This window comes from Fulvia fulva, chromosome 1, assembly GCF_020509005.1.
Source record: "Fulvia fulva chromosome 1, complete sequence".
Lineage (NCBI taxonomy): Eukaryota > Fungi > Ascomycota > Dothideomycetes > Mycosphaerellales > Mycosphaerellaceae > Fulvia > Fulvia fulva.
In genome coordinates this window covers 10,721,437-10,748,390 of record NC_063012.1, presented here as the reverse complement: position 1 = coordinate 10,748,390, position 26,954 = coordinate 10,721,437, and the positions used below count along the sequence as shown (strand labels likewise).

General features: G+C 48.9%; 7 protein-coding genes across 7 annotated transcripts; 4 read left to right on the top strand and 3 right to left on the bottom strand.

The window, feature by feature from the left end:
• Window positions 1-1,479: 1,479 nt before the first annotated feature.
• On the top strand, window positions 1,480-1,728 carry CLAFUR5_02170 (uncharacterized protein; the record flags this gene model as incomplete). The annotated part of the gene is made up of 1 exon (XM_047901318.1): window positions 1,480-1,728. The coding sequence occupies one exon, from the start codon at window positions 1,480-1,482 to the stop codon at window positions 1,726-1,728; it is 249 nt and encodes an 82-aa protein (XP_047755186.1).
• Window positions 1,729-3,787: 2,059 nt separating this feature from the next.
• On the bottom strand, window positions 3,788-6,056 carry CLAFUR5_02169 (uncharacterized protein; the record flags this gene model as incomplete). Its single annotated transcript, XM_047901317.1, has 3 exons — window positions 3,788-4,429; window positions 4,500-5,880; window positions 5,926-6,056. The coding sequence occupies 3 exons, from the start codon at window positions 6,054-6,056 to the stop codon at window positions 3,788-3,790; spliced, it is 2,154 nt and encodes a 717-aa protein (XP_047756290.1).
• A 35-nt stretch (window positions 6,057-6,091) lies between these two features.
• On the bottom strand, window positions 6,092-6,464 carry CLAFUR5_02168 (uncharacterized protein; the record flags this gene model as incomplete). The annotated part of the gene is made up of 2 exons (XM_047901316.1): window positions 6,092-6,330; window positions 6,383-6,464. The coding sequence occupies 2 exons, from the start codon at window positions 6,462-6,464 to the stop codon at window positions 6,092-6,094; spliced, it is 321 nt and encodes a 106-aa protein (XP_047756291.1).
• A 129-nt stretch (window positions 6,465-6,593) lies between these two features.
• CLAFUR5_02167 (Burnettramic acids biosynthesis cluster protein E) lies at window positions 6,594-8,398 on the bottom strand (the record flags this gene model as incomplete). The annotated part of the gene is made up of 2 exons (XM_047901315.1): window positions 6,594-7,889; window positions 7,910-8,398. 2 exons carry the CDS (start codon window positions 8,396-8,398, stop codon window positions 6,594-6,596), a joined length of 1,785 nt encoding a protein of 594 aa, XP_047756286.1.
• A 492-nt stretch (window positions 8,399-8,890) lies between these two features.
• CLAFUR5_02166 (Mediator of RNA polymerase II transcription subunit 8) lies at window positions 8,891-9,673 on the top strand (the record flags this gene model as incomplete). The annotated part of the gene is made up of 2 exons (XM_047901314.1): window positions 8,891-9,012; window positions 9,079-9,673. The coding sequence occupies 2 exons, from the start codon at window positions 8,891-8,893 to the stop codon at window positions 9,671-9,673; spliced, it is 717 nt and encodes a 238-aa protein (XP_047756287.1).
• A 292-nt stretch (window positions 9,674-9,965) lies between these two features.
• On the top strand, window positions 9,966-11,249 carry CLAFUR5_02165 (uncharacterized protein; the record flags this gene model as incomplete). The annotated part of the gene is made up of 1 exon (XM_047901313.1): window positions 9,966-11,249. The coding sequence occupies one exon, from the start codon at window positions 9,966-9,968 to the stop codon at window positions 11,247-11,249; it is 1,284 nt and encodes a 427-aa protein (XP_047756288.1).
• A 651-nt stretch (window positions 11,250-11,900) lies between these two features.
• Window positions 11,901-14,562, top strand: CLAFUR5_02164 (uncharacterized protein; the record flags this gene model as incomplete). Its single annotated transcript, XM_047901312.1, has 4 exons — window positions 11,901-12,033; window positions 12,096-12,326; window positions 12,419-12,854; window positions 12,939-14,562. 4 exons carry the CDS (start codon window positions 11,901-11,903, stop codon window positions 14,560-14,562), a joined length of 2,424 nt encoding a protein of 807 aa, XP_047756289.1.
• Between the last annotated feature and the right edge of the window lie 12,392 nt (window positions 14,563-26,954).

Genomic DNA, 26,954 nt, shown 5'->3' with positions numbered 1-26,954 from the left:
CCACCCCCCGGAGTAGCAACCCAAGGACCCAGATCCCTCGAAGTATTCACTCCGTCCTCCAGACTGTGAGGCCCCAGTTCTTTTTATCCATCCGTTCAATGACGTTCCTGCTGCCACAAGCTTCGCCGCACCCCAGCAATCGCCGCACCCCAGTGACTTTTTATCATCAACACCACCAATGTTGCTCATATCAACTTGATTCTTTTCCCAATGTGTTCGCAGCTATCTGTTTCCATATCCTGCATACTCATATCGCGTAAAAACACGTTGTGTTGCCGAGAGGTTGGTGTTGACGCTTCGGCATGGGATTTTGGTGAGAGCCCCACCAAAGCTTCATGCGCCCGTGTCGAGATTCACGCGTTTCTTGCTTTCTCACCACCTCACCACATACAACAACACACCATAGAGCCCACTATAGTGCCCACAGGCTCTCAAATTCAATATGAGAGTGATCTGCTATATGATATTGATGCTGCTCGTCCGATTCAGCGCGTTACGACACCTACAACACCCTCTATATTCCCTATGCGACACCCGTCTCGACACCCATCTCGAAGGCTCTCAAACTCGGCTGTTAAGGGCTTCACACCTGTCCGAATACACCGCTCAGCATCATGTCCTCCTACGCTTGCCTATATAGATGAAGAGAAGGAGCCTGAAGAGATGCCACTACTAGACAACAGAACTTTCGACTCATTCGAGGACCTTATGCTATAGCTGTCAGGATGGGCTCTTGCACAGGGCTTCGACCTCAAGAAGCAGAAGTGGAAGAAGACAGGCAACGATAGTCTTTTAGGCGATCGATATAGGCTCGAGATACGCTGTCATCGTGAGGGTTCACTTGACAAGCGATCACAAGCCAAACAGGCTGCTAAGCTAAGCAAGCACCGGTCCAATAAGTGTGGATGTCTATGGAAGATTACTGCTGTTGCTATACAGCTCAATTCACCTATCGTTGATAGAAGAGTCACTGGGCCCTATGAGTTACGCCTACCTTCTCAATCTTAACATCTAGAGCATAACCACCCTCCTTCTAAGCCCATTGTATTGCCTAGAGCCCGTACCAACTCTCGCAACAACACAATCGGTGTTCTTGGTCAGATACAGGGTCTGTCTCGAATAGGCGTACGCCCTGCTTAGATTGAGGCCTTCATCGACGATAACTACCCTGGTGTTCTTATCTATAAGGGAGGCATCAAGAACCTGAAGTGGCGACACCACCTTAATGGCCGCAAGCAAGCGACTTAAGCTGAGCGTTATATACGACTGTTAGAAGACAAGGGCTTCATTAAGGGCTACGACACTTTCACTGAAGGAGATAACGCTAGCAGGCTACGAAGCTTGAATGTCATCCATCCGGACTACCTTAAGGTATATACTAAAGCACCAGAGCTACTAGTTATAGATGTGACCTTTAAGACGAATGTCTACAATCGTAACGTGCTGCATGTGGTGTCAGCTACGCCTATGAATAACACGATGCCGGTGTCTATTCACATGCTAGACGGCATGACTAAGGAGCACTATCTCCCTCACTTACAGTGGTTACGAGCCTACTTCGAGGAGCGTAAACTCCCTATGCCGAAGGCAATACTCACTGACCGTAAACAGGCGTTGCTCAACGTACTCGATGAGGTGTTTCTAGAGACTCTAACGATCCTATATGAATGGCATATCAATAAGGACATCCAGGCTAAGCTTTATAAGCTCGGCGGCAACTTCGCATAGGTACTACGGCAAGATGTAGCGGGCAGGACTTATTGGATTGAGTCAGAGCTTAGCAATCAATTCATGAGTGATTAGCAAGTTGTATTGAGGTCTACTAACGAGCAGTGATTCGAGGAACAGCGTAAGGAGCTTCATTAGAAGTATTCATCGATAGTGACCTACCTTTAGACCTAGTAGTAGCTATATACAAGGCGGTTTGCTTATTGCTACACCTCGGAAGTCTGTCACTACAACGAGAAGGCTACATCGCGTTGTGAGGGTGCTTATAACTGGATGAAGCTCTAGCTCAATTACAGTGCTCGGAATAACCTATATAACATGTTCAGTCAGCTCTAGCCTATGTAGCAGTAGGCTTATAAGAACCACCGTAGGTTGCGTAGACGAGCATCAGCATGTGCTAGCAACTTGGTTGGCGACTTCTACTCGAAAGTGAGGCCTATCGTGTCTAAGACAGGTGTCTACGGTATCCACGACTACGCATTATAGGAGGTCACGAAGACAGTCGCCGAAGCCAAGCGTAGGCTCCGCATTAAAAGAGATGAGAAGGGCGAGCTATATAAGCACTCTACATTCACCTGTGCGTGTTATCTTTGCACGTGTAACGGCTACTATAGCCGTACGACTAGTTTACCGTGTGTGCACCGTAATATATAGCTACTTAAGAGGGGAGGTGTTCTATAGATAACAGACTTCGATATTCACTAGTATATCGATCGCGCTACAGCAGGTACTATACTATATGAGCCTCTAATAGAGCCCAATCGACGATCCAACAAGTGTAGAAGAATTGATCCACCTGCTCGTAATCTAACAGCAGGTGTCATAAGCGCACACCGTGGCAATATAGCCTTCGAGCTTACTAACAGGAATGGCGTACGGAAGGCTAAGGATCCACGGCCATCGAGCTTTCTACTAACACCTCAACCTACTACTTCGTAGCGGAAGGCTATAGCACCGGATAGTGTGTTCTACTACTACGAGACTAGCTACACGACTCGAGCGTGCGCGTGTCGGAAGTCAATACGTAATTGCGGTCTATAGTGTTATAAGGGAGATGTTGCTTGTGGCAACGTTAAAGGCAATCTGAGTGCTATATCACCTGGAGGGCCATCTACAGCGAAACCACCTGATCGAATAGACGTACTAGAAGGACAGTTAAAGCAGCTCACCGAGCTGCTAGTGAGTCAACAACAACAACAGGCTCAACAGGCGTAGCGAGATCAGCAGTATCATATATAGTAAGAACGACTATTGTAGCAACCGTACGGCTACGCGTCCACTACGCCTATACAGCAGTTCATTCACCCTTAGTAGCAGCAGCAGTATTATGACGACAGCTACGTACACGCGTCAAATCCTTCACGCTTTGGCAAGAGCTGTGGTAGGAACCTACTATAGTGAGCATTCGTATGTGATTGACAGCTATTTCCAGCGCTCTTATTGGCTGTCGCTAGAGATGCGCGCAATCGCGCCGTTGCAACGTGTGTCAGGGGTTTCGCCGCTGCTTTTGAGGTGGTGAGAAAGCGCTGCTATCGCGCTGATGTCGCAAGCGGGCTTAGAGACGGGAATTTTCGACCACCCCCCAAAGAACCAACAACGCATTGCCCTATGACATTCATATTACCTGAACTTCATCTTTACACCTATATCTGGCTGCCTGGTAAGCTTGGTGTTGATACACCGTGTCGTTGTGGTGCAGTGTCGTCGTCGCCCAAGCCCATATCTCTGGCTTGGCGCCGGGTTCAAGCTCCCAAGCTGGGAAAGCTGGGAAAGGGACCCAAAGTTCAGCCGATGCGGCTTCAGAATTCGCACCTCAATCTGAGCCCATCAACAACACCACAACGCAGCGATATATCAACATGAAACATAATTATTCTGTATTCGCGATGCTATTCTGAGCAATTTGAGCTATATATCGTGTATCTTGAGCGTGTGTGGCAATTGATACAAGCCAGCAACACCATGTGTCGGAACGCGAGAATCCGAGCTGGGGTGCGGCGATTGCTGGGGTGCGGCGAAGCTTGTGGCGTTCCTGCTCATCCAGAATGTTGCTGTCTTCTCAGCCCTGTTCCAGGGTCCAGGTCGTGATGACGTCAAGGCCCTCTTCCCTCGCCTTCACATGCTCGGGACCGTTGGAGCCAGTCTCATCGCTGAGGAGGTAGGGACGTAAGTTCATCTCTGCCTCCTTGGGCACGAGAGTGGTATTGAGGAGAACGAGGATGAAAGATGGAGACTCGGCGACGAAGTCTTGCATATTCGGGAATGTGGCCTGGAAGGTGTGGATCGAGTGCGTATCAGGGATGTGGTGTGAGAGGACGCCGAAGGGCAGGAAGAAGCGCCAGAGGCTGAGGAGTGTTGCCATTTCCGCGACGAAGGGGGCGGGAGACTGCTCGATAGCTGATAAGTTCGCTTTCACTTCCGCCATCATCAGGGGCTCCGATTTAGGTGGTCGAGCAGTAGTCTCGATCTTGCCAGAAACGATGTCGTCGAGAACGCCGCTGAGCCAGTGGGCTGGATAGCCTATGCTGTGGAGATGTCCACAGAGCCGGAGAAAGATGGACATATTCAGAGGTGAGTAGACCAAGGTCTGAGTGCGCATCTCTCGCTGCTTCAGAACCGCTAGTCTCAGGAAGAGGCGGAAGAGCCACGTCTCGAGTTGAGCTCGTGGTAGCAGGTTTGAGAATGTTGTCGAGATGGTTTCCTGGCGTCATTTTGCGTAGTCCGTCAATACGAGGGGAGCATTGGGGGTCTGGGAATTTCGCCATACTGACGTGGAAGACTTTTTCGAGGGCTTTGGGATCGCTTAGTGCGATGCACTCGTTGTTGAAGTGGGTGTGGTCCTTGAAGCGGATGGGGTTGCGGAGGCAGTTGGCTGTGACATAGGATGTCTTGTCTGGATACAGCATTGGTACTGCGTGCAAGAAAGTGGACAGTGTGCCACCGATGTAGTCCGGGATGTTCGACAGATGGATGCGGTCGTACATCTGGGGACACTGATTTGTGTCGCACATGCCGCCGCTGGAACTCATCACATCGACATCGGATGGCGTCGTGGTGGCCGGGGTGATTCTCCGGCCCATAGTACCATATTTGATCTGCTCAAGCACAGCATTGACATCTCCAACGCACGCTTCAATCTCGAGTCTGGACTTAATGTTCTGAAACGAAGTAGCCACGAGATGAAACCAAGTCGCGACCACCTGGAGAAGGCCTTCTCTTTTCGTCTGGAAGACTGGGATCTCCTCGAGCTGCAGGGAGAACCCGAAGGGATCGTGACCTATGTTGGACAGATCCGTATGGGAGGCCTCGCGATTGCGCTGCCACTCCAGATCGACGAATACAGGGTTCGTCTGCCATTGAGCATCGATCATGTCCAGAAAGTCGATGTTGAGCTCATCAGGGTGTGCAGGGTCGAAGCGGTCGTAAGCACTACGCAACTCCTCGGTATGTAGTTGATCATGTCCGATCCAATGCATAAGGAGCACTCCAGTCTTCCGGTAGAACGCATCTTCTTTCTCGAGCCCTTTGGACACTGGATGATTGAGATTGTGACCATACTGCGCCCTCATGGCTTCGGCCTGGAGCCTTTCGTTAGTACGATTGCGGACAGCTTCCTTTCGGACACGTGCGGTAGGATACTCGGTTTCAGCTTCATGCTGCCACTCTTTCAGAACCTTGACGAGACTAGGGCGATAAGATTGTGGGACTTCTAGCCAGGACGGTAGCATTTCTCGACCTTCTAGCATGCCGAGCAGGGCCTTTATTGTCTCCTGAAGTTGATCGAAGGACGGTTTCGGTATGATTGGCGAAAGATACAGGTAGTACAGATTCGGGCGAGTGAAGCTATCGGTGTAGCGATCGTGATCGTCCAGCAATCCAGAAAGCTTGTCGATCAGCAGTAGGGTGATGATGTCCCGCGCAATGACCGCGGGCTTGTGATCACAGATGGTGAAGTGGAATCTCTTATTGTTTGCTTTCTCTTCGGGCCCATCTCCAATACCGAGGAATATCAGCGTGGCATGCAGATGGCGAGTATCCCCAATTTCCGCTAGCAGGAAGGAGATTGTGTCTCTTCCTGTTGTCAACAACCTTCGGTCGTACACAGACTCGGGAACATCATGGCCCACCACGAAGTACTCTGGTACGTTACGTCTGCTTCCGATCAGTGGCAGCTCACCGGAAGAACAGGAGACTTACATCTGAGGCTTGCACCTGGGGAGCTCGTGGATCAATCGAGCTGTTATTGCATCTCGTTCGACGTCTTGACAACTTTGTGCACCTGCCAGAGCAGCTCTTCTTAGGGCAGACGTCTCTTCTTCGAGCGACATTTCCCCCCTTCACAAACCTACCTAAATGCAAAGTATCAACTACAGCTCGGCTGGCACCAGGACGCCTCCAAGAGATCATTTTTTTCCAAAGACTTCGCCTTTCTCGGCATGATCTTGTGCTTCTTCACATCGTCTTCCAAAAGCTCGAGTGCCTTATCACCAGCCTCCATCGAAGCGGCATAATCACCCAGCTCATACTGTGCTGCTGACAGATTTGACCAAGGGCTTGCGTCAAGTGGTGCTGCATCACAAGCTTGCTGGTAGAGTATAATAGCTGCTCCATCTCTGCCAGCGTATGTGGAATGGCAAGCGTCCGAGGAGCTTACCTTCATCGACTTTTCGAGCTTTATGCAGCTCATTGCCAGCTAAACAAAGGTCATCTGCGCTGACAGGAGCTGAGGTCGACATGTTGGAGCTGAGCACATGAACAATGGCAGTTGCTGCCGCAGGAGGCGACTTTGAGAAACGTCATGTTCGACAAATTTCAGTCGCGCGAAAGTGACGCGCTTTGATGGTGGTGGACCTTCTTCGACTTCTCTATCGTGCTGCAGCCATCTCTTCTCTCGCCTGCGCCAGATCCTCCTCATTCGGCATATTCACAATCAACAAATACAGCACATCCTCCCTCATGATCCTCTTCACTGCACCTACGCCTCCCTCGCGCCTCTGAGCTCCGCGCATAGCATATCGAAGCATTCCATCGTCCAGTCCTCGTCTCGCACTGTATACATCCTCCCTCCTCCCCATCCCAGGAGGATGCGCCATGGGACCCGAAGTCAAGCCGAAAGATCGCCCAGCTAAAGCGGGATTACGCTGAGCAAGATCTACACCAAGTCCAAAGCGGCAACCACTCCTATGAGCGACTTCTTCGTGATAGTCATCCCCGTAGCGTCTGCGATTTCGTGGTTCGCGACCACGTTCAATGCGTCGAACATCCCGGTCCAGGTTCCGCTCCATGCGTCGTTCACGCTTAGCTTGCATGGGTGTGATCTTGCCACCTGATAGGAAAGCAACGAAGCCGCCGGAGTGCATGGGATGGTTTGGGTCAGACAAGCTGGATTTGAAGCCTCGCTGTGATTCTGGGACGGCGAGGGAGGACTTGGGATCTTGAGTGGCGTACTGTACTTGTGCTCGACGGTCGAAGTAGTCCGCGAGGAACTTCTTTGCATCTTTGGTCTTGTCTTTGAAGGTTTCGGGACCTTCGTGTTCCAGCTTCTGGTCATTGCCGGGGAAGATGAGAGGAGCTGATTCGGGGAGCTCGAAAGTGCCCTTTGTGGTGTCACTTGCAAGACGCAGACCCTTCATGCGGTCTTTCATACTTCGTTCTCCGCCGTCGTCAGACGGAAGGCGGGTATACTTGGCGATAGTCTGGGTGGTTGAGAAGTCCACAGGCTCAGACTTGACCATGCTCGCCAAGCCACCGATCAAGTCTTGCTTTCTGGCGGCGGCAGCTTGCATGTCGGCGTCTGATTTGTACTTCACAATCATGGCGTAAAGTCCAGCAGGCTTGAACAGCTCCCCATTCATACGGTCCAGGAAGTTGTTCGTTCGTGAGCGTCGCTGAGCTTCTTCGCCAATTCCTGCTGCGACTTGTACAGCCGTGCACACCGCCATGGCGATGACTGATGGCGCCATGCCTGCCATACCAGCGGCGATCTTGATGGCTGGGAAGACTGGCGATGCTTGGGATGACTTGTGGAAGTTCTTGAGGAATCGTAGAAAAGTGTCTTGGTCGATGCCGCAGTCGTTCAGTACTGGAGGATAAGCACGGACGAAGCCTCGAGCCTTCTTTCTTGGTCGACGTTGTGGAAGAATGACAGGTACTGGCAATGGCTGGCGGACGAAGGCATTACCGCTTGGTGTGGTCGTGAGCGCCGGGCGGTTTGGACCCACACATCTCGCACAAGATCGTCCACGGTTTCATTTTCGTTGGCGGCCTCTGACTCATCATAGGTGGGTAAACCTTTGCTGTCTGTTGGATCAAGAGCATCGTCGAGCTCCCAATCTTCGATATCATCCGCTACAGAGTCCATGTCGCTGCTGTCAGAGTCGTTCTCGTGGTCTCCGAACAGTGCTGGATCCTTTTCGTCAGAGAGATGAGCGTCCCTTGGTGTTGTCGAGTCATCGTAGGCTGGAGGTGGTCCTTGCTCGCCACGAGCCTGCCCTTCTCGAGCACGCGATGAGCTGGCCTCGGTCGAAACGCTCTGTTCCTGAGATGCAGTGCGTGCCTGCTTCTGCTCTTTCCGGTGCTCTCGATACTCAGAAGCCATGCCAATGCCTGAGCCTACGAGGCTTAACAGACCGCCGATGGGACCCTTATTACGTCGACCCTGCTGAGACATAGCTGTGGGAGTTACGGTATGTGGAGGTAATGGATGCGAAGCTGTACGTGGAGAATGGGAAAGGAAAAGGTACAGCAGGCAGATAGAGAGGATGAGGTATTATAGAGATTCCTAGAAGATGTCTGCCTCACGTACCATACGGTCTTCTCACACAGCGTCCTACATGCCTCTTTCAGCGATCGTGTATGCACATGGCTTCGGGCATGGCGAGTCGCACAGCCCTCTGCTAGCCCAATGGCAGCATGAAGGTGAGCGGTGGAGTCGAGCTGGGCTTATCATCGCGTGGGCAGTGCTTGGGAATGCTTGGTGACGATGTTCAGCTGCGAGGTCGGTTGGAGGGCATCTGTACAGTAGGTGAATCCTTCCAGCGCAGTGAAGACTGCTTTGGGACTGGCGCCGCTGACGCATCAAGTTCCAGTCGCGACCAAACACAACACGCGACACATCAATCGGTCTGCGCAAGGCATCCACTACCACACAGCCTGTGCAATCATGGCGCTCCCGCAAGAGAGCCAACGCGCGATCGATAATATGCGCACACGACTGTCGATGCTGAACAGCTCGCTCGGCACATTACTAGGGGATTTAGCAAAAGGCAATCCACTGCCAACATGGTAGGTATTTGCGCGTGATGTATACTCACCAGCCTTTGTAGATCCATGGCTAAGGTAAGTTGATAGGCCCCGACTGCAAGCACAAGCCGTGACTCTAGCGAACAACCTGCAAGAGATCGCAGACGTACTCAACTCCCAGCGCCAGCTATTTACCACGATGCACGCATACCCCATGCCGAGCTTCCCTGGAACGACGCAAGAGCCGGTGTTGCAAGCTCTTCTACGCAAGAAGCTGGATCCACGAGCCGAGGATTGGATAGATGTGTCGCTGAAAGATGAGAAAGGACATGCGTTGCAGAACGGCGACAAAGGCGGTTCACAGACACTATCTACTGAGGAGATGCGCGATCTGTGGGAGTCTGCTGGGCCAGCGTTCCAGGAGATACTACAGCCGCTGGCGGAAGACGGGATACTGGAGGACGAGTACACGATCCAGGAACGGGCGGACGGTATACAGAACGTGGTGACGGGCATTAAGCGCAAGCTTGGTGGGCCACTGGACGATGACGACGAAGACGAGGATGAAGAGATGGAAGACGACGCGCCCGAGGAGCAGGTTACTGTGAATCAGCGTGGCTTCGAGGCTGGTGCGCCGTACATTAGGCTCGATGAACTGCTCAGGTTTGCGGTCAGCGGGAGTCAGCCTGCACCGCCGAGATGATCAGCGACAATGAAGCGCAGAATCTGCCTATTGTTGTGACATGTGCTTCACTTCACCGGCGTGCATGTGATCGACCCACTAGCACGACGTATTGTCTGCCCATTGCTCTTTCCTTCTCTTACTTCTCTTGCTCACTCAATAAGTAACACCTATCAATCACATACAGACTGACAACTAACAACATACCACCACAACTGGACTACTGTGGCTTTACATACACAGGACGGTACTAGACCACATCCACACCAAGATTCTGGGGCTTGCGTGCGCCAATTGGCTGTGTGCTACCGAAATGGCTCCTCATTACCACTTCGACATCTATACTGGAATCTATACTTGGAAGGAGCAGACCCCCGAAACCAAGGTCCCGGACCAGATCAAGAAGGAGCTGGTTGCGCATACCTCTGCGTACGCACTTAGGAGCTTCCAAAACTTCAAGAAGTTCCATGGCCAGATCAGGTTCTTTCCGACCAGCAACAGCAGACCTCTCTTCGAGAGTGGCGAACCTGTTGGCTTCAACAGCTACTACATTGAAGCTACTGGTCATTGTCTCCGAGAAGTCGACGTCCGCATCGACAACATGAAGGTCGAGCTCTCTCACAATAACGAGTGGACAGACCTTCCAACCATTCTCGAAAACATCCCCGCGCCTACGACTTGGGAGAAGCCTGGTGAGCCCTTATCCGTGGCAGCTAAACTCGCCCTCTGGGATAAGCAGTGGCAATGGTACTACCACAACACCAAGACTTTCCCCTTCCTACGCCTCCCTTCCGAGATCCGCGAGTTGATCTACTCCTTCCTCTTCCCATCCACATTCCAGACTTACCCCTACTGCATGTCGCAACGCCGACCATGGAAGGTCTCCGCGGGGATCTCTCAGCAACAAGGCAACGCAAATATCCTGAGGGCTAACAAACAACTCCATAACGAAGCCTCCCACATACTCTTCCGCGACACCACTTTCCTCATCGAAAACACCTCCATCATGAACCGCGCCCTCCGCCACACCCCCGCCCTAGCAAAGAACATGACCCGCCTCGAGCTCTCTTTCAACCATACCCAATACCTCCGCCTCTTCGGCTTCTACCTCAACGAACACGCAGACTACCCGCCGAAAGATGCAGCGTACGCCCTCCGGAATCTAGATCTCAAACTCCTCACCCTCCGCATCGCAGAGCCGGAAACTTACAACTCCCGGTCCCCATCTGGAGGCAGGAAGACCGTCACGTCTTGCCAGAAGAAGGCGGTGAAATATATCCTTCGCACGGCGTATCCTTTTGTGAAGGGGCATCCCGTCGAGATTGAGGGGTTTGTGGCGAGGAAGCAGAAGGAGCGGTTTGAGGGGGCTATGAGGGGGAAGAGGGACGAGTTTGAGAGGTGGAGGGAGATTGGAGATGGGGCGGAGGGGTTGAGGGAGTGGGATGAGGATGAGGGTGGGGTTGAGTTGGAGGATGGAGAGGGAGCGGGAGCGGGAGAGGGAGAGGAAGGGGAGGATGTGGTGGAGAAGACGAGAGAGTGGCCGCCGAGGTGTAGGTGTAAGGTGCACTGTGGGGAGATTAGAGATTGGGGAATGTGAAGTGGGGAGAATGGTAGTTGGTAGGGAAGGGATCTGCTTTGAGTGTTGCTTTGCTTCGATTTGCTTTTGATCTGAGGCGAAAGCGAAGAGGAAAAGTTGATCTGACGACTTCTTGAGTTGGGTGAAGCGATGTCACTGGGAGGAAGTCTGACTGTCGAGCTGTATTTGAGGTCGAGTAGCAGTGCTTTGGATTTTGCGAGCTTATTAAAGCGAGGAAGTCATAAGCTCCGTCAACATCTGCCTACTCCCAGAATACGAAACATGTTGTACACGATCACAGTGCCTTCCTTTTTTCATATTACACAGGCCATACCTCGGCCCTATTTCGGTGAAAGTGGCGCGAACCCTTGACCTCGACCTCGAGTCCTGAACCTCCTCCATCAACATTGCTTCCTCCTTCATGCATCACACGCCCCTTCATGTGCAAGACACTCATCTGCTAGCGCGTAAAGCCGGCTAAGATGTCGCGATACAGTCACATGCGTCAGGAACGATCACATCTACACCTTTCCTGCCGCGATCACCCTCCTGGCAGGCGCGTTGCTTCAGAGAGGCAACGACTAACTTCATTGCCACGGACAACGGCACCGTGAGGGAAGCACCTGTCGAGTTAGACCGCAGCTAAGAGCCCTCGGTGGCCCTTGATCCAGAATGACTTCGGTCACGATATCATACGACTTCACCCTCTCTCGCTATCACGCGGCAGCGTGGTCAGTCGTTGGCATTGCGGCTGGATACGGCATCTACACAATCTGGGCAACAAACTTGAGCAGACCGGTAACCAGTACGTGCAGACATTGGAGGTGATTGCCTTTGGGACACACAGTACCTAACACGCTTTTGCAGATCTTCACAGAAGGGGCGCTGTGCACCGAACACGAAGACAAGCCGTGGAGTCCATGGAGATACTGAATCCGACACCTGATGCGCCCTTAGGCCAGATTATTCTCCATGAGGGTGAGGAGAGCTATACCATTAGGTTGGGCCTGGACGACTTTCCAACACAGTCGCACTTAAATATCGGGACGGATAGGTACCATGAGATTCAAGGAATGGCAGTTGAAATGACGCTTCAAGGTATGTTTACGCGCGCAGCTCCCACCCTGAAGGCCGCTGCGAAGCCAAGAGAACACTTTCTCGCCACTCCAGCTGACATTACGCTCTGATAGCATGCTTTTCGGCAATCCATGACGCTACTCTGTGGGCCCAGTTCAACAACGAGCTCCGCCTCGGCGACTTTCTGAGGGCTCTGTCTGACAGGGACGAAGCATTGTTGTTGGGACTTACACCTCATCTAGCGTCTCGACTTGGCATGTCCGACACCGCCATGTCCATCGCACGGGTCCAGGCCGCTACATCTGTATTCCTGGTATCACCGAGCTGGGCTGCCTTTGAGGCCGCATCACCAGTGGACTCTACAGCTGATGATCCTGCTGAGACGGAGGAAGATCCCGACGCATTGTCGAACTCGAGACGAGAGCCAGGTCAAGGACTACGCAGCTTACTGTACTACGTTGCGGAGGATAATGTGAAACGCAAAGCATATGAGCATCGAGGAATCATTTGTGAGGAATGCGGAGAGCAGTATATTCGGGGTGTACGCTGGTACGTATCCGCTCCCAAGTCTCGAGCAGCTATCGGGCTACTGAACGCCACACTGGTTCAAGACTGACCATTGTTGTCTGATAGGCACTGCTTAAACTGCCCAAACTATGACCTGTGTTCTGCCTGCGAGCGGACGACTGTACACCCTAGAACACACGTCTTTGCCAAGATCAAGATCCCTCTGCCAGTTCTGTCCCAACCTACCAAGCCTTACACGTTGTGGTATCCTGGAGATCCTCGAAAAGTCCATGGTTCACTCGACCCGAATCTGAAGAAACGCCTTTGCCAAGAATCCGAATTTGATGAACATCAGCTGGACGCTCTCTACGATCAATTCACATGCCTCACAAATGTGCCATACCCCCAAGGTGACGAATTTCCATCCTCTGGCGTCAAGGCAGCAATCGATCGCCGTGCTTTCAACAAGGCTCTGACCTCGGAGAGGTGGACCAACAGGTTTGCGCCCAATGCCATCTACGACCGCATGTTCGCATTCTACGACACCGATAGGAAGGGTTTCATAGGCTTCGAAGACTTTGTCAGTGGCCTCGCATACCTCCGAGGACCGAGGCGATTCGCTTCGCTAGATCGAGCCGCCAGAGGCTTCGATCTCGACGATGATGGCTACGTCGACAGGAAGGACATGCTACGACTGCTGGAGGCTAAATTTGCCATCAATCAGCAACTTGTGCGAGACGTTGTGGAAAGCCAAGAATTGGAGCAGACTCACAAGGGAATGGACACACTGCGATCGAGTCAGCCAATCAGTTCCATCTTCGCCGAGGAAACTGTACCACCTGGCGAAAACAGACCGGTCCATGGCAAAGCTCCTGACGCATACGGTGATATGCAGCCTTTGCACGGCGCGAAGACCATTCTTGATGACGATGATCCCTGGCAGAAGTCGGCACCACGACCACACGAGCAGCTTCGAGGTCACTTCTCTCGCTTCGATGAACTGATATCTCCGAGTCCGGAGGTCGATGGCACCGCCGAGTCATCGAGCGACGCGGCACTTCGCGCGCCTCAAGTGATCAACGTCAATACGCTCCATGATGACACCGAAGAACCTCATATTGCAGATGCATTGTGGCAAGTCACGCAGGAGGGTCTCAACGAGCTGCTTAACCGCCTTTTCGATATCAGGGATGATGAAGATCGAGTGGTCGAAGAGACTAAGGCAGGCCGCACCAAGTGGCGTGCGGAGATTGATCGCCTGCTCGAAGCCTCACTTGATAAATCTGGCCCTACGACACTCAAGCTCGATGACTCGAGCAGCAATCGTCCAACTTCAGCCAGTACGCCGATATTCACCGACGAGATCATTCCAACAGATAACGACGCACTAGCACGTCGCGAGCGCGCCCTCTCCAGTAGATCAGTTGAGGAGTTGCTCTCGGATAGCGGCTACAGCATACAAGACGACACTGAGCCACCAACTCGCTCCGCAAAGCCATCTCATTTACGCAATGAGATCCTCCAAGAAGAATACGAGTATCTCACACCCAATGGAACAGGCGACAATACGCCTCCAAGCGCACAGCTTCTGTACTGGGGCAACGTCGTCGATATGCACGAGAGGGCGATACAGGAACGTGGAGGACCTGGCCGCCTGAGCTATGCGGAGATTGAGACCATTGTGGTTGATGATGACAGTGGCGAGCTCAGAGGCCTTGTTAAGAGCTGGCTGGAGTGGGCTGCGTTTTGAGATGTGGGTGGAGGTATGTTGTGTGGTCGTGGCATAGTAGCGAGATACCCTTGCGTATGGATCAGAGTGCTTCTTAGCCATTGCGTTGATGCGTGAGTTATGTGGCACTGGACCATGCAGTGCCTTGAGCTGGGGCTCGAGGCAGCCAGGACGCAGCAGTAGTGGCTCAAGCTGCAGTAGAAGATGCTACAGAGCCTGGCATGGGGCACATTTCAAGCAGTCAAATGCGCTGTAGCACAGTATTGTCGTAGCTCCCTAGCTTCGCTCTTGCCGTTAGCGGACCACTCACGCAGGCAATCATTTACTCACTCACCCTCACTCACTGAATTCGACGACGATATGAGGAGGTAAGAACACCGATCAGCCAGGACGACCGGTCCATCTATGTGGCCCAGGCACTCGAGCATACGAATCGCCAGATAGTCGAAATTCCAAACACTCAGACAGACCAACAGCCGAAACAGACTAACAGCCAAACCCGATGAACAGACAAACAGACGAACAGACAGACAGACGAACAGACAGACAGACGAACAGACAGACAGACGAACAGACAGACAGACGAACAGACAGACAGACGAACAGACAGACAGACGAACAGACAGACAGACGAACAGACAGACAAACAGGCGAACAGCTGAAACAGACCAAAAATGTGCTGTTCTCGGTTGTGAACCTCCAAAGGTAAGCGTAGCGGAGTGGAGCTCTCTACCAACCCTTCTAGACTGCAAAGTAGCGTGCGATCCACGCTACCGCTACCCGACGTACAGTGCTTATTATACGACGACATAGGCGTTAGCGACGAGTATATGTTTGCGAGTTCGCCAACAGGCTGTGACGTTCTTATCCGAACACACCGCCGGCTTGGCGCTCAGCTTCATATTTAGAGTTTTCTCAGGTAGCTTTTCTGTATCTCAGATTCACACTCGCCAAGGTTCTCACATCTGGTAGCTTCCCTTCCTTTCAGCCTTTCTATCAGGTTGAATCAGCCGATAAGTGAATCTCCTTAGCTATAAGTCTCTAACTTACGCCTTAGTCGGACCTTAGTACTAAAGCTAAGCGAGGTAACCTCACTAACCTTATCTTAGCTCCTACGAACGGGGCGGGCTATTCAAACCTTTAGTATAGAGGACACTAATTAACACCCTAATTAAGGCGGTTATCTTCTACCGGATCAGTAAGGTTTCGCTACTTATCTAGTCGTAGAGGGCCTAGCCTATAGTCGCGCCCTAGGTAACAACTACGCGGCTTAGCCTACTAGCCTAAACGACACCTTTAGGGCTACTTAGGCTATACCCCTAGCTACTCGGTCGTACCGCCGCCCTGACCGCGATAGCGACGCGGAGATAGATAGGGCGGACTACCTAGACAAAGATAACTTTAGCCTATATAACGAGCTAGCTAGTAGAGGTAAGGCGCCTAGGATAGGGGATCCCCCTATTCTAAAGTCTAACGCTTAGAACGACGAGTATCTTAACTAGATATTGTCTATTAGAGCCTAGATTAGCCTAAATAAGAAATAGATTATTAAACGAAGCCTTTCCGACCTAGAGAAACTAGAGCTCGTTAGTAGCTTTATTAGTAGCGACTTTAACTAATTATAGTTTAAAGCTATCGAAGAAACGCGCCTAAAGCCCCCTTATCTTAGGCACGGGGATTTTGACGATATAATCACGTAGATCTCTAACTTTATAGTCGACCTAGACTATTAGGAGTAGATCTAGCGTAAGTAGGAGACTACCCGTTAAACTAGGAGTATTAGGACCTTTATTAGGTCGCTTAGGCTAACTAGGAGCCGTATAACTCCCCTACTAGATAACTTTACCTACCTACGTAAGTTTTTAGCCGGCCTAAAGCCCGATATACTAGCTAAACTAGATAATTATAACTTCCGAGCGACTAATACGACTATCCGCGTCTACTTCTAGTAGGCTATTATAGCTAACTAGCGACTCTACCTTAGGCGCGGAAGAGACTAGAAGCTAGCCGTAATAATATTAGCCGTCGAAAAGTTCGTAGACGGAGATACTAAAGCCTTTATAGCTCTCCGGAGCGACTTAGGTAGCTCGGCGCGCGGTAGAGGACGCGGCGGACGTAGACGCGGGCGAGGTAATCGTAGAGGCTCCTCTAGGCGCTTAGATAAATACTATAACTATAGTAAGATAGACCACTTCGCGCGCGACTACTCTAAGCTAAAAATATAGAGCCTAAGACGTCTTAATCGAGGTAGACGTACTTAGAATTATTAGACGCCTCTATACCCTTACCTAGAGAATCCTACTAGACTAGGACGACCCCGGCTACTAAGGGTAAGGCTTAGTAGACATAAGTAGAAGAGGATAGAGTATTGTCTTTATCTAAAGGACCCGAGTTAGAGACTAAAGAGGAAGTCGACTATATAATAGAGAGGCTAATAGCGATAGGCGGAGTGTCGCGATCCGAGCGTATATATAGGTAACATCCTATTATTAAAACTTAAGGCCACGTACGCTAAGAATTAGGTGACTAATTAGTTACCTATAGCCTCTTTAAGAGCAATACTTGTCTGTTCTAGATAGATATATATAATATATAACCTACTTTTAAAACACCCTATATAAGCCCGTATAATAACTTCCTATACTTCTAACGTAATACGGAGGGCTCTTTACTATCGATACCCGCCTAGGACCTAATTAGGTTCGGGCTAAGGTCACTCTAGACTATATAGCCTCTAAAGTATACCTCTTAGCCTAAAAATCAAAGTAACTCCCTCGATCGCTTTTTAGAGACTTACCGCTAGTAAGGATCGTCCTCCTAAACGGTAAGGAGATCATTTCTACTTATAGTATCCTTCTGCTATATTAGATTAGTACCTAGTAGGATATAGTCCCCGCTAGAGTCATCGATATAGAAGAATTTGACCTTATCCTAGGCCTTAAGTAGTTCTAGGAAGTTAACCCTAACGTAAACTAGTAGTCTAGCTCTACTAGACTACGGGACCGGCGTAGCCGGTAGTATACGATTAGGTCGTACTCTAAGGTATTCGACCTAAAGGACGACGAAGGCGAGCTAGAAATGTTTAACTCTATTAAATAGGTACGAGTTACGTAGTAGTAGAAGACGGCGGATTATACGAAAGACGAAGAAGGACCTAATAGGATAGCGTGTATCTATATATAGTATCGCCGGTGTTAGTGTAGGTAGATGCTAGGTGTCCGGATGTTTGCTAGCCTATAGGCTAGTAAACCCCAGTTACGTAATCTAGTTATATAACACACCTACACCTATATACTTGTCCTACGGCCTATATGTTCTTAACACTCCTACTTAGGCCACATAGTCTCCTATAATCCCTTTACGTAAGCTAGAGCTACCTTATAAAGTTTTAGAACTACTAGCTATTAAGGGGCTTTATTAACCTATTAGTAGCTATATCCCTTATATAGTAGTAGTCTACTATAATCTTCTTCTACTACTAGAGATGTCTGACATAGTTATATATAACATCAATATACTTTGACCTTTTATATATATAGGCATCTTTAATAAGTATTAAAGCGGCTTAGTTATTACCTATAAGCTTAACTAGCCTTAGCTCGTCAATAGTGCCCTTACTTGCCCTTATACTCGGCTAGAAAGAGCTCTTTCCTACTAGTTCTAGGCACCCTATTTCCCTAAGAACAGTAGCAAGAAATTGTGACTACTTTGCGGCTACGTTTATAGCTATAAACTTAGCTTCTATTGTTAATGTTATAATAGACTTCTGCTTCCTACTTATCTAGGATATAGGTGATCTATAAAGGAACTATACGTATCCTAGAATTAAGACTCTATCCACTTTGTCTATAGCGTAGTTAGAGTCCGAGTATCCCTAGAGATTACCCCCTCCCTTTCTATATATAAGACCTAGGTCTAGGTACGACCGTAGGTATCGGGAGAGCTTCTTCAAAGCCTTTATATACTGCTACGAGGGATCAGCAATATATAAGCTAATTCTTCTAAGGGGGAATGCTAAGTCTAGCCTTGTCATTATTATTAGCTACATCTAGGTACTATTATGGCTCTAGTAATCCTAGTTATTACACCTCTTATCTATAGGTACCGTAGGCACTAAGTGCTCGTAGCTCTCTATAGGTGAGTAGGTTAGCGTAGCCTTCTCTCTAGCTATATTCATCTTGGCTAAGTTAGCGTAGACATAGTGTCCTTGATCAAGCTTTAAAGTGCCTTAGGACCTGTCTCTTATAATCCTTATTCTAAGGATCTTAGTAGGTTCACTAAGATCTTTAATCTTAAACACTTTTCTAAGCTTAGCCTTAAACCACTAAACATCTAATAGCTTTAGAGCTACAATAGGTATGTCATCTATATAGGTAAGGACTATAAGGTCTCTATCCGTATAGATAAGTAGGCATAGATCTACCTAGGACTAGGTAAATCTAATATTCTCTAGCTTCGTAACACAGAGCTTGTTCTAGTCTCTAGCTACTTGCTTAAGCCTATAAAGGCTTCGTAGGACCTTAAACACTATATTTAGAGGTGCTTTAACTCCTAGGGGTGGGATTATATAGATGTCTTTAAGGAGGCTACTTTAGGTAAAAGCATTATTCACATCTACTAGGTACATCTCGAGATCTCTCTTACACACTACTACTATAAATACTCGGAGAGTATTATGTCTAATAGTAGGTGTAAAGGTCTCTTCGAAGTCAACCCTATATTTCTATAAAAACCCTCTTATAACTAGTCTTGCCTTGAACTTCTTAATAGCTCTACTAATCATTCTTTTTATATCAAAGACCCACCTAGAAGTAATTAGATTCGCACCCTTTAGCGGTACAACTACTTCCTAGGTGTTGTTGCTTACTAAGGCAATAAGTTTGTTCTCGATTGCCTCTCTCTATATATGTCCCTATTCGGGGTCTCCTACGGCTACCTTATAGGACTTTAGGATTAGCACTTCCTGCTAATAGGCTATAGCCTGCCTAATAGTAGCAAATATATATTCTTCTACGTCGTTTAGAATCTCCTCTACCTAGCTCATTATAGGGTCTAGATAGAACATCTAGGCGATAAGAGCCTTATAGTGTTTAGCCTTATACTCTTTAGAGTTATTATCTCCGTCCCCCCTTAACCTCTTATTGCCTATAACCTAAGGTGGCGCTAGGTATTTAGATATGTCGAACTGAATGACATCTTCTTTTTCTTTTATTAGAGTACCCTAATCTCTAAACTTCTAGTATTCCCTAATGTCCTTTAGGGGAGGGGGAAGTTGTATAGATAGCAGTTGCTATAGTATTAATGACTCGGGTAGGTTCTGTATAGATCCCCCGTTATTAGCCTTCGACAGTATTAAAACCGCCTTAATATTTTCTCCTAGCCTTCGTAACGGTGTTTCTAATAATCCCCTATCGGAAAATTTCGCCCTAAAGGGCTTCCTCCTAATAGGATTACGCTATAGCGCTCGACTCGGCTAGTTAGTAAAGGTAATACCAAGATCTATATCTCCCCCCTTCTTATTCTCAAACTAGTCGACGTGACTATACGCTTTTATAGCTTTTATGTCGGGATCCTAGAACAGCTATTGTTTTGTAGTGTTTTCTAAGTAGCCTATAAACACGGCTTCTTTTCCTCGGTTTATCAACTTGTCTCTCCTTAAGCCTTAAGGTTAGGCTCTTAGGTCTATATAGACTATAGCTTTGTATCCCTAGACGCGGAAATGGTCGACTAACGGTACTTAGCTAGTAAAGGCTTCTTCTAGTGAAAGAGCAATACTATTAATAATCGGACTATTAGGCAGTCTGTTTCTGATTATAGTCTGTGCTTATAAAGCTTCTAGCTAGAACTTAGCTAGCATACTAGAGTCTTTAAGTATAGCCCGGACTATGTTCTTAGAGGCTTGAATTGACCTTTCTATAGGTCTATTCTAAAGAGAGTTATAGGTATTAGTTGTGTCTATCTAAGTACTAAACTCCTTCTCCTACTCTTTTAGTAAGGCGAGAATTTCCTTTATACTATTACTACGGATCGTAGACAGAAAGCACCTTGACTACCGTTCTGCCTAGACCTTCTAGTCCCGTAGGGCTATAGGAGCGTCGCTCCTAGCCTTCAAAGGGATTACCTACTTCTTCCTAGAGAAGTTGTCTACAATCTTAAGCCAATATTTGTATCCTAGCCTAGAGACTACGCCCTGAAAAGGCCTATAGATGTCAATAGAGATGAGGGCTAGCCTCTCCCCTTTCCTCTCTATAGCAAGTCCTTTGAACTTCCTTATGTTTATAAGGGAGCAGACCTTATAATTCTAGTGTTTAGAAGGAATAGGAATAGGATCTTTCTTATTAGTGACTCTATATAGATTTCTTAGTAGTCCCTTACTAAGGTGTACACATCTTCTATACTATAGCTCCTACTAATCTTCGGACTTAGTATTAGCTATAGCGGTACCGTCACGTTCTTAAGAGAGTATACTAGTATACTATAGCTCAAGAATTTCCGAGATCGAGTAGATAAACGGTACTCCTCCTCGAAGTTTAGTCTAGACAACGGGTTTACTAGACAAGGATTTTAGGGTAAAACTAGGTAGTTAGACAGTAAACTGTTAGCTAAACTAATTCTACGAAATAAGACTAACTCTAAGGCTAGGAACAAACAGGACATTTTCTAAGACAATTTGCTTTCTAGAAGGACTACCTATTACTGTACTTCCTATATATATAGCTTATAGATAGCCACCCCTAACCTTGATCTACTTCCTCTTTTAAAGAGGCTTTAGTGTCCTAAATAGTAAATCTTGGTTAGTTATATATAATGAAGCATAAGAGTCAAGCAACTACTCGGACGAGGGGTACTTACCCTTAGCTTCTATAGTAGAATAGGCAACCTCATCAACATTATCATCTTCTAATAGTATCTTAGAGTCTGATACGTCTTCCTAGGTCGTATAGGCCCTTATAGGCTTACTAGAGGAGGCCTTTGGCTTACGGCTCTCCTTTATCTACTTTGTAAGGTCCGTTATTACCTTAAGGACATTACGAAGGTTTAGTAATAATAACCTCCTACGAGGTAGTAACGGTTGTCTCTTAGTAGGGTAGGTAACCCTAGCTAGTTTATCCTTGTTCCTAATAGCCTACTGAGCTGTAGAAAGGTGTAGGCACTTGCTTATAAAATAGTCACTACCGTAGAGATAGTACGTAAGCTTACCCTAGAAACCCTTCTTAGCGAACATAGCTGTCCCTTAATAAATCATTAATTCTTACTTCTCCCTAAGAATTGTAAGAATGTCTTATAGCAAGAGATTCACCTAGGTATCAATTGTATCGCGAATTAAGCTAAATGAGTCTAGTAGAGCTACTAAGAGTTACTAGATCTTTCTGTCCTTAGTCTTAATGTCTTAAAACTAAGGCGAGATTGAAACAGCCCTCCTTATAATTAAGCTAAGCTCCTACTAGGCGTCATCTATTGACTAGTCCTCTATCATTACGAAATTGGTGTATTGCTAAAGCAAACTTCTTCTAGTAGCGAGAAGTCTTCTCTTGTATTTAGCTTTAGCCTATTTCTATAACTCCTTCGTATACCGGATCTCGTATATTATCTCTTAGTTATCTATTAACAGACAGATATATATCTTATATAGGGCCGTTGTATTATACCGTCTATACGATGCCTTCCTTATCGCTTCATCTAAAGGAAGCGATGACTCCGATAATATAGAGGGTGTCGCTATAGATAGGGTTATAGCGGGAATGTCCGTAATAATGTCTTCGAGGACCTAGTCAACCTGCTTTGATACTAGGTGTATTCTTATTAGCTTAAACTATGTTTCGTAGTTCTCTCTTATTAGAAGAGGTGCTGCTCTCTTTCTTATAAACCTAGTCTCGTTCTCTATTTTTGTAAGTTAAGGGAGAGGTCAGCTACCCTTAGGTAAAAGGATGTATTCGGTCGTACGCGATTAGATCGATAGGAGGTAAACCGAACGCGAGGTTAATAGTAGAGAGAATGGCTGTCTACTAGAAAGCGAGGAAAGTCGGTCGTAAGGATAGTGTTTCTAAGACACTGTCTCGTGTTAGTACTAAGACACTATAGCGTAACTCTCTTAGTAGAGGGGGTTTCTAAGACACTACGGCTCTCTTAGAATGAACAGTTAGTCGATACGAACGCGATGTCCGGAGAGCGACTCTTCTTAGTAAGCTCGCCTACTTATCTAAGGTATTAGTATAGGCTCCCTAACTCGGAGTCTAATGGTGTTACGGTCTGAAAGGTGGGAGAAGCTCATTTGTCAGACAAGCGAAGAACGAGGGGAGATCACTAGGCAGCCAGTGTATTGGAGTCACTTGGGTCACTCGTGAACGAGGTGACTCAGGGTCACTCGTGAACGAGGTGACTCAGGGTCACTTAGGTCACTCGTGAGCGAGGTGACCGCGCCAAGACATAGTACTATATAGACGACGCTCCTTTGCAAGTAGATAGGAGCCTCGTGCTCAACTCATTTTAAGTATACACCATATACTGTTTGGGACCACTACCTTCTCAACGAGTCAGAGACATCATTGCAAAGATCCAAGCCCGGTTGGGATAACGTACAGCGGTTCCTAACAACTTTGAGCACCACCACCAGGGCCCTTTGCATATGTCTGGGAGAGACGCTACCCGGAGTCCGTCAAGACAAGGAACGCCACAGTCAACTGGCATTACGGAACGAATGAGCGAAATGTCGATTACAGGAAGCAGCAAGAACAACAACGCTCCTATGAGTATGCTGAACTCACAGGACCACCACCGTGCACCTAAGGTGTCTACGCCGGAGACGTTCGACGGGACCAAGGACAAACTGGAGGCTTTTCAACTGCAGGTTCAGTTGTACCTTCACTTCAACGCACACCAGTTTCAAGGCGAGGCCGGCAAGGTCTTGTACGCCGCATCCTTCCTACGAGGAAAAGCAGCTAGAGGATTCCGACCATACCTCAAGGACTGGCTCCACAACCAGGGTGAGGGGGGGACACCGAAGACGGAAACTCGAAAAATTTTCCACGACTACGACGAGTTTAAGACGAAACTCGATGATCTATACGGGATACCGAATGAGGAGGTATACGCCGACCGACATATCCGACAACTTCGACAGACCACTTCTGTAGCGCTGTACGCCTCAGAATTCCAAGGATATGCCGCCGACCTAGAATGGAACGACGCAGCATTGCGATCGCAGTTCTACCTCGGGCTGAAGGACAACGTTAAAGCCGAACTATCCCGAAACGCCAGCGTTGTGACGCTAGGGGCGATGATCAAGGCAGCAAAGGAGATCGACGAAAGGCTCCAGGATTTGAGGTACGACCGACACGTACAGCCTGGATACCAGAGACCCGCCGCGAGCGGAAGAGGGGGCTTCAAGGCCAGAAGTCAGGACCCTAGTTACGGAGACCCAATGGAATTGGACGTAACGGATCGTAGGACAGGAAGGGGGCTGAAGAGCAAAGGTTCCACCTGCTACGTATGTGGCGAGCAAGGCCACTTTGCAAAAAACTGCAAGAAGAAGAATATGGTTAGCCGCGAGTTCAACGCAATGATTCGCGAAGAGAAGACATACCAGGAATGCGAGAACTTCTTCTCGAAATCTGCTTAGCAGAAACGACCTGACGACAAGGCATCAAACAGCGGCTTCTTGATTTGATGACCTAAGGACTAGAAGTCAACACAACGACACGGATAAACGACTACTGGAACACGACTTACGAAGTCGCCTCGGGAGGAGGATCAGAACAAAAACCAGACCAGGAGAAAGGGGACGCTACACCGACGCTTTGGAGGCTCTTCTCCAGCTCGGATGCGGACAGGTGGACGACCCGAGTATCGTCTCCCTCGGCGGCGAGCTCACGATCCAAGCAACGGAGTTTTTCTTCTTCACGGGCACGGTTCTGCTCGAGTACTTGGCGCTTCCTGGTGAGGATCGCCCGGACCTGCTCCAGTTGCTGCAGGAGCGATTCCTGTTGTTGCTCCGCCAGCTCGATTTCTCTTTTTATGGATGCTTCGGTCCGATCTATGGCGGCCCACGACGTACGGACACAGGCGCGACCTCTACGGACACACTCGGAACACCGCGAGTCGGAGCCAGGCATGACGAAACACAGACGCAACTTCGAACAACAGTTCTCGCAGGGGGACTCGGCTAGGTGATTCTGTCGCTCGATGCGGGAGGCACGAAGTTCGCGTTTCTGTGACGAGGAGGAAGACATTTTGGACAAGCTGAGGAATGAAAATGATGGGACATTCGCTTATATCATCATGACACGTGATCGTTGGGACACCGATCCTGGGGAGGGGGATGGTGTTACGGTCTGAAAGGTGGGAGAAGCTCATTTGTCAGACAAGCGAAGAACGAGGGGAGATCACTAGGCAGCCAGTGTATTGGAGTCACTTGGGTCACTCGTGAACGAGGTGACTCAGGGTCACTCGTGAACGAGGTGACTCAGGGTCACTTAGGTCACTCGTGAGCGAGGTGACCGCGCCAAGACATAGTACTATATAGACGACGCTCCTTTGCAAGTAGATAGGAGCCTCGTGCTCAACTCATTTTAAGTATACACTATATACTGTTTGGGACCACTACCTTCTTAACGAGTCAGAGACATTATTGTAAAGATCCAAGCCCGGTTAGGATAACGTACAGCGGTTCCTAACAAATAGTACCTTACTAGGCTCTTTTACGTCTTATATATACCTATAGCACGGCTGTAGTTTCCTATATAAGGCGGGTACGGCCTCTAGTCTGCCTTCCTTTTGTTCTAAAGAGGAATAACTCTAATACGACTTTATCGAGGGTGAAACACCGAGTTACTAACTCGGGCTCATAACCTATTAAATAGGTACAAGTTACGTAGTAGTAGAAGACGGCGGATTATACGAAAGACGAAGAAGGACCTAATAGGATAGCGTATATCTATATATAGTATCGCCGGTATTAGTGTCGGTAGATACTAGGTATCCGGATATTTACTAGCCTATAGGCTGTCGCGATCCGAGCGTGCACATGGGCAACATCCCATCATCAAAACTTGAGGCCACGTACGCTAAGAATCAGGTGACTGATTAGTCACCTGCAGCCTCTTCAAGAGCAACACTTGTCCATTCTAGATAGACACATGCAATACACAACCTGCTTTTGAAACACCCTATATGAGCCCGTACAATAACTTCCCACACTTCTAACGTGATAGTTATGAGCCCGATTAGCGCTCACTAACATTCGCTGCGACAAGGAAGCCCCAAAGCAGAGTTTGCATCGTCACAGCACTACTGCTACAACCAGTGCAGTAGTATCCCCTAGGCCTAGTGAACCCGCGTGGAACTTTCACCAGCCTACAACCCATTTTGCAGTTATGGCCACTACCGAGACGCCGGTGACTACCGGTGCCCTACCTCAGGGTACCGTGGTTCTGAAGAGCCATGACCAATGGGACAAGTTTGACCGTCAGCTAGAGCTCTACGCAGAGTCTTTGAATGTCTGGAAGTATGTGGATCCTCACCAACTGAGTAACGAGCCAACAGAGCCTACTCACTTGACGTTTGAGGAAATCCAACAAGCGTACACGGCAGGAGACGCTACATCAAGAGATCTCATCAAGCTACGACAAACAGACGCAGACCGAAGGCAACGGATGTACGACATCTTTGCTGCTGCGCGATCAAAGCTCATTACCTACCTCATCCGTACGACGACAGAGCTAGGGCAAGAGCTAATGCACGGCCAGAACACCCTCAGAGCGAAATACCAGGCTCTCAAGGATCAGTATGGTCCAGACGATATGCTGCGTAAGCGGCAGCTCACGCTTGAGCTGTCTAGGCTTCAGAAGGCTAGCGCACGCAGAATCGATGACTGGTGCTCAGACTGGTTAGTTTTGCAGACCAAGATGCTTAAGTGCAACCACGCCGAGTACGACGACCTTAGTAGACACTTCCTACTTGCTATTCAGCAGAAGCAGGCTCCAGCCTACGGTGCTTCTCTATACAACGAGTGGAAGCGTGACAAAATGTCACTACAAAAGCTTACTGAGCGTTACCTCGAATGGATACGCGACACCGCACCAGCAACAACCAACGGTCGATCAGTCTTCGCAACCTTCTCCGGAGAAACCTCAGCAGAAGCAGAGGATGAAACAGCACCCACAGGTGCTGGTCAAAAGGAGGGTGACCGTGGCAGCAGCCGTGGTGACAACCGTGGCAACAGCCGCGGTGACAAGGGTCGTGGCAGCAGCCGCGGCGACAAGAACAAAGACAAGGACAACAACAGGCCAAGCGGCTGCTGGAACATCACCGGCGAGCCCAAGGACACCTGTCACAAGGGCCTGTTCTCATGCGATGTGATCAACCCCGACAAGCGCCCAGCAAAGGATCAGCGCTCAGAGCAGTGGAAGAAGTAC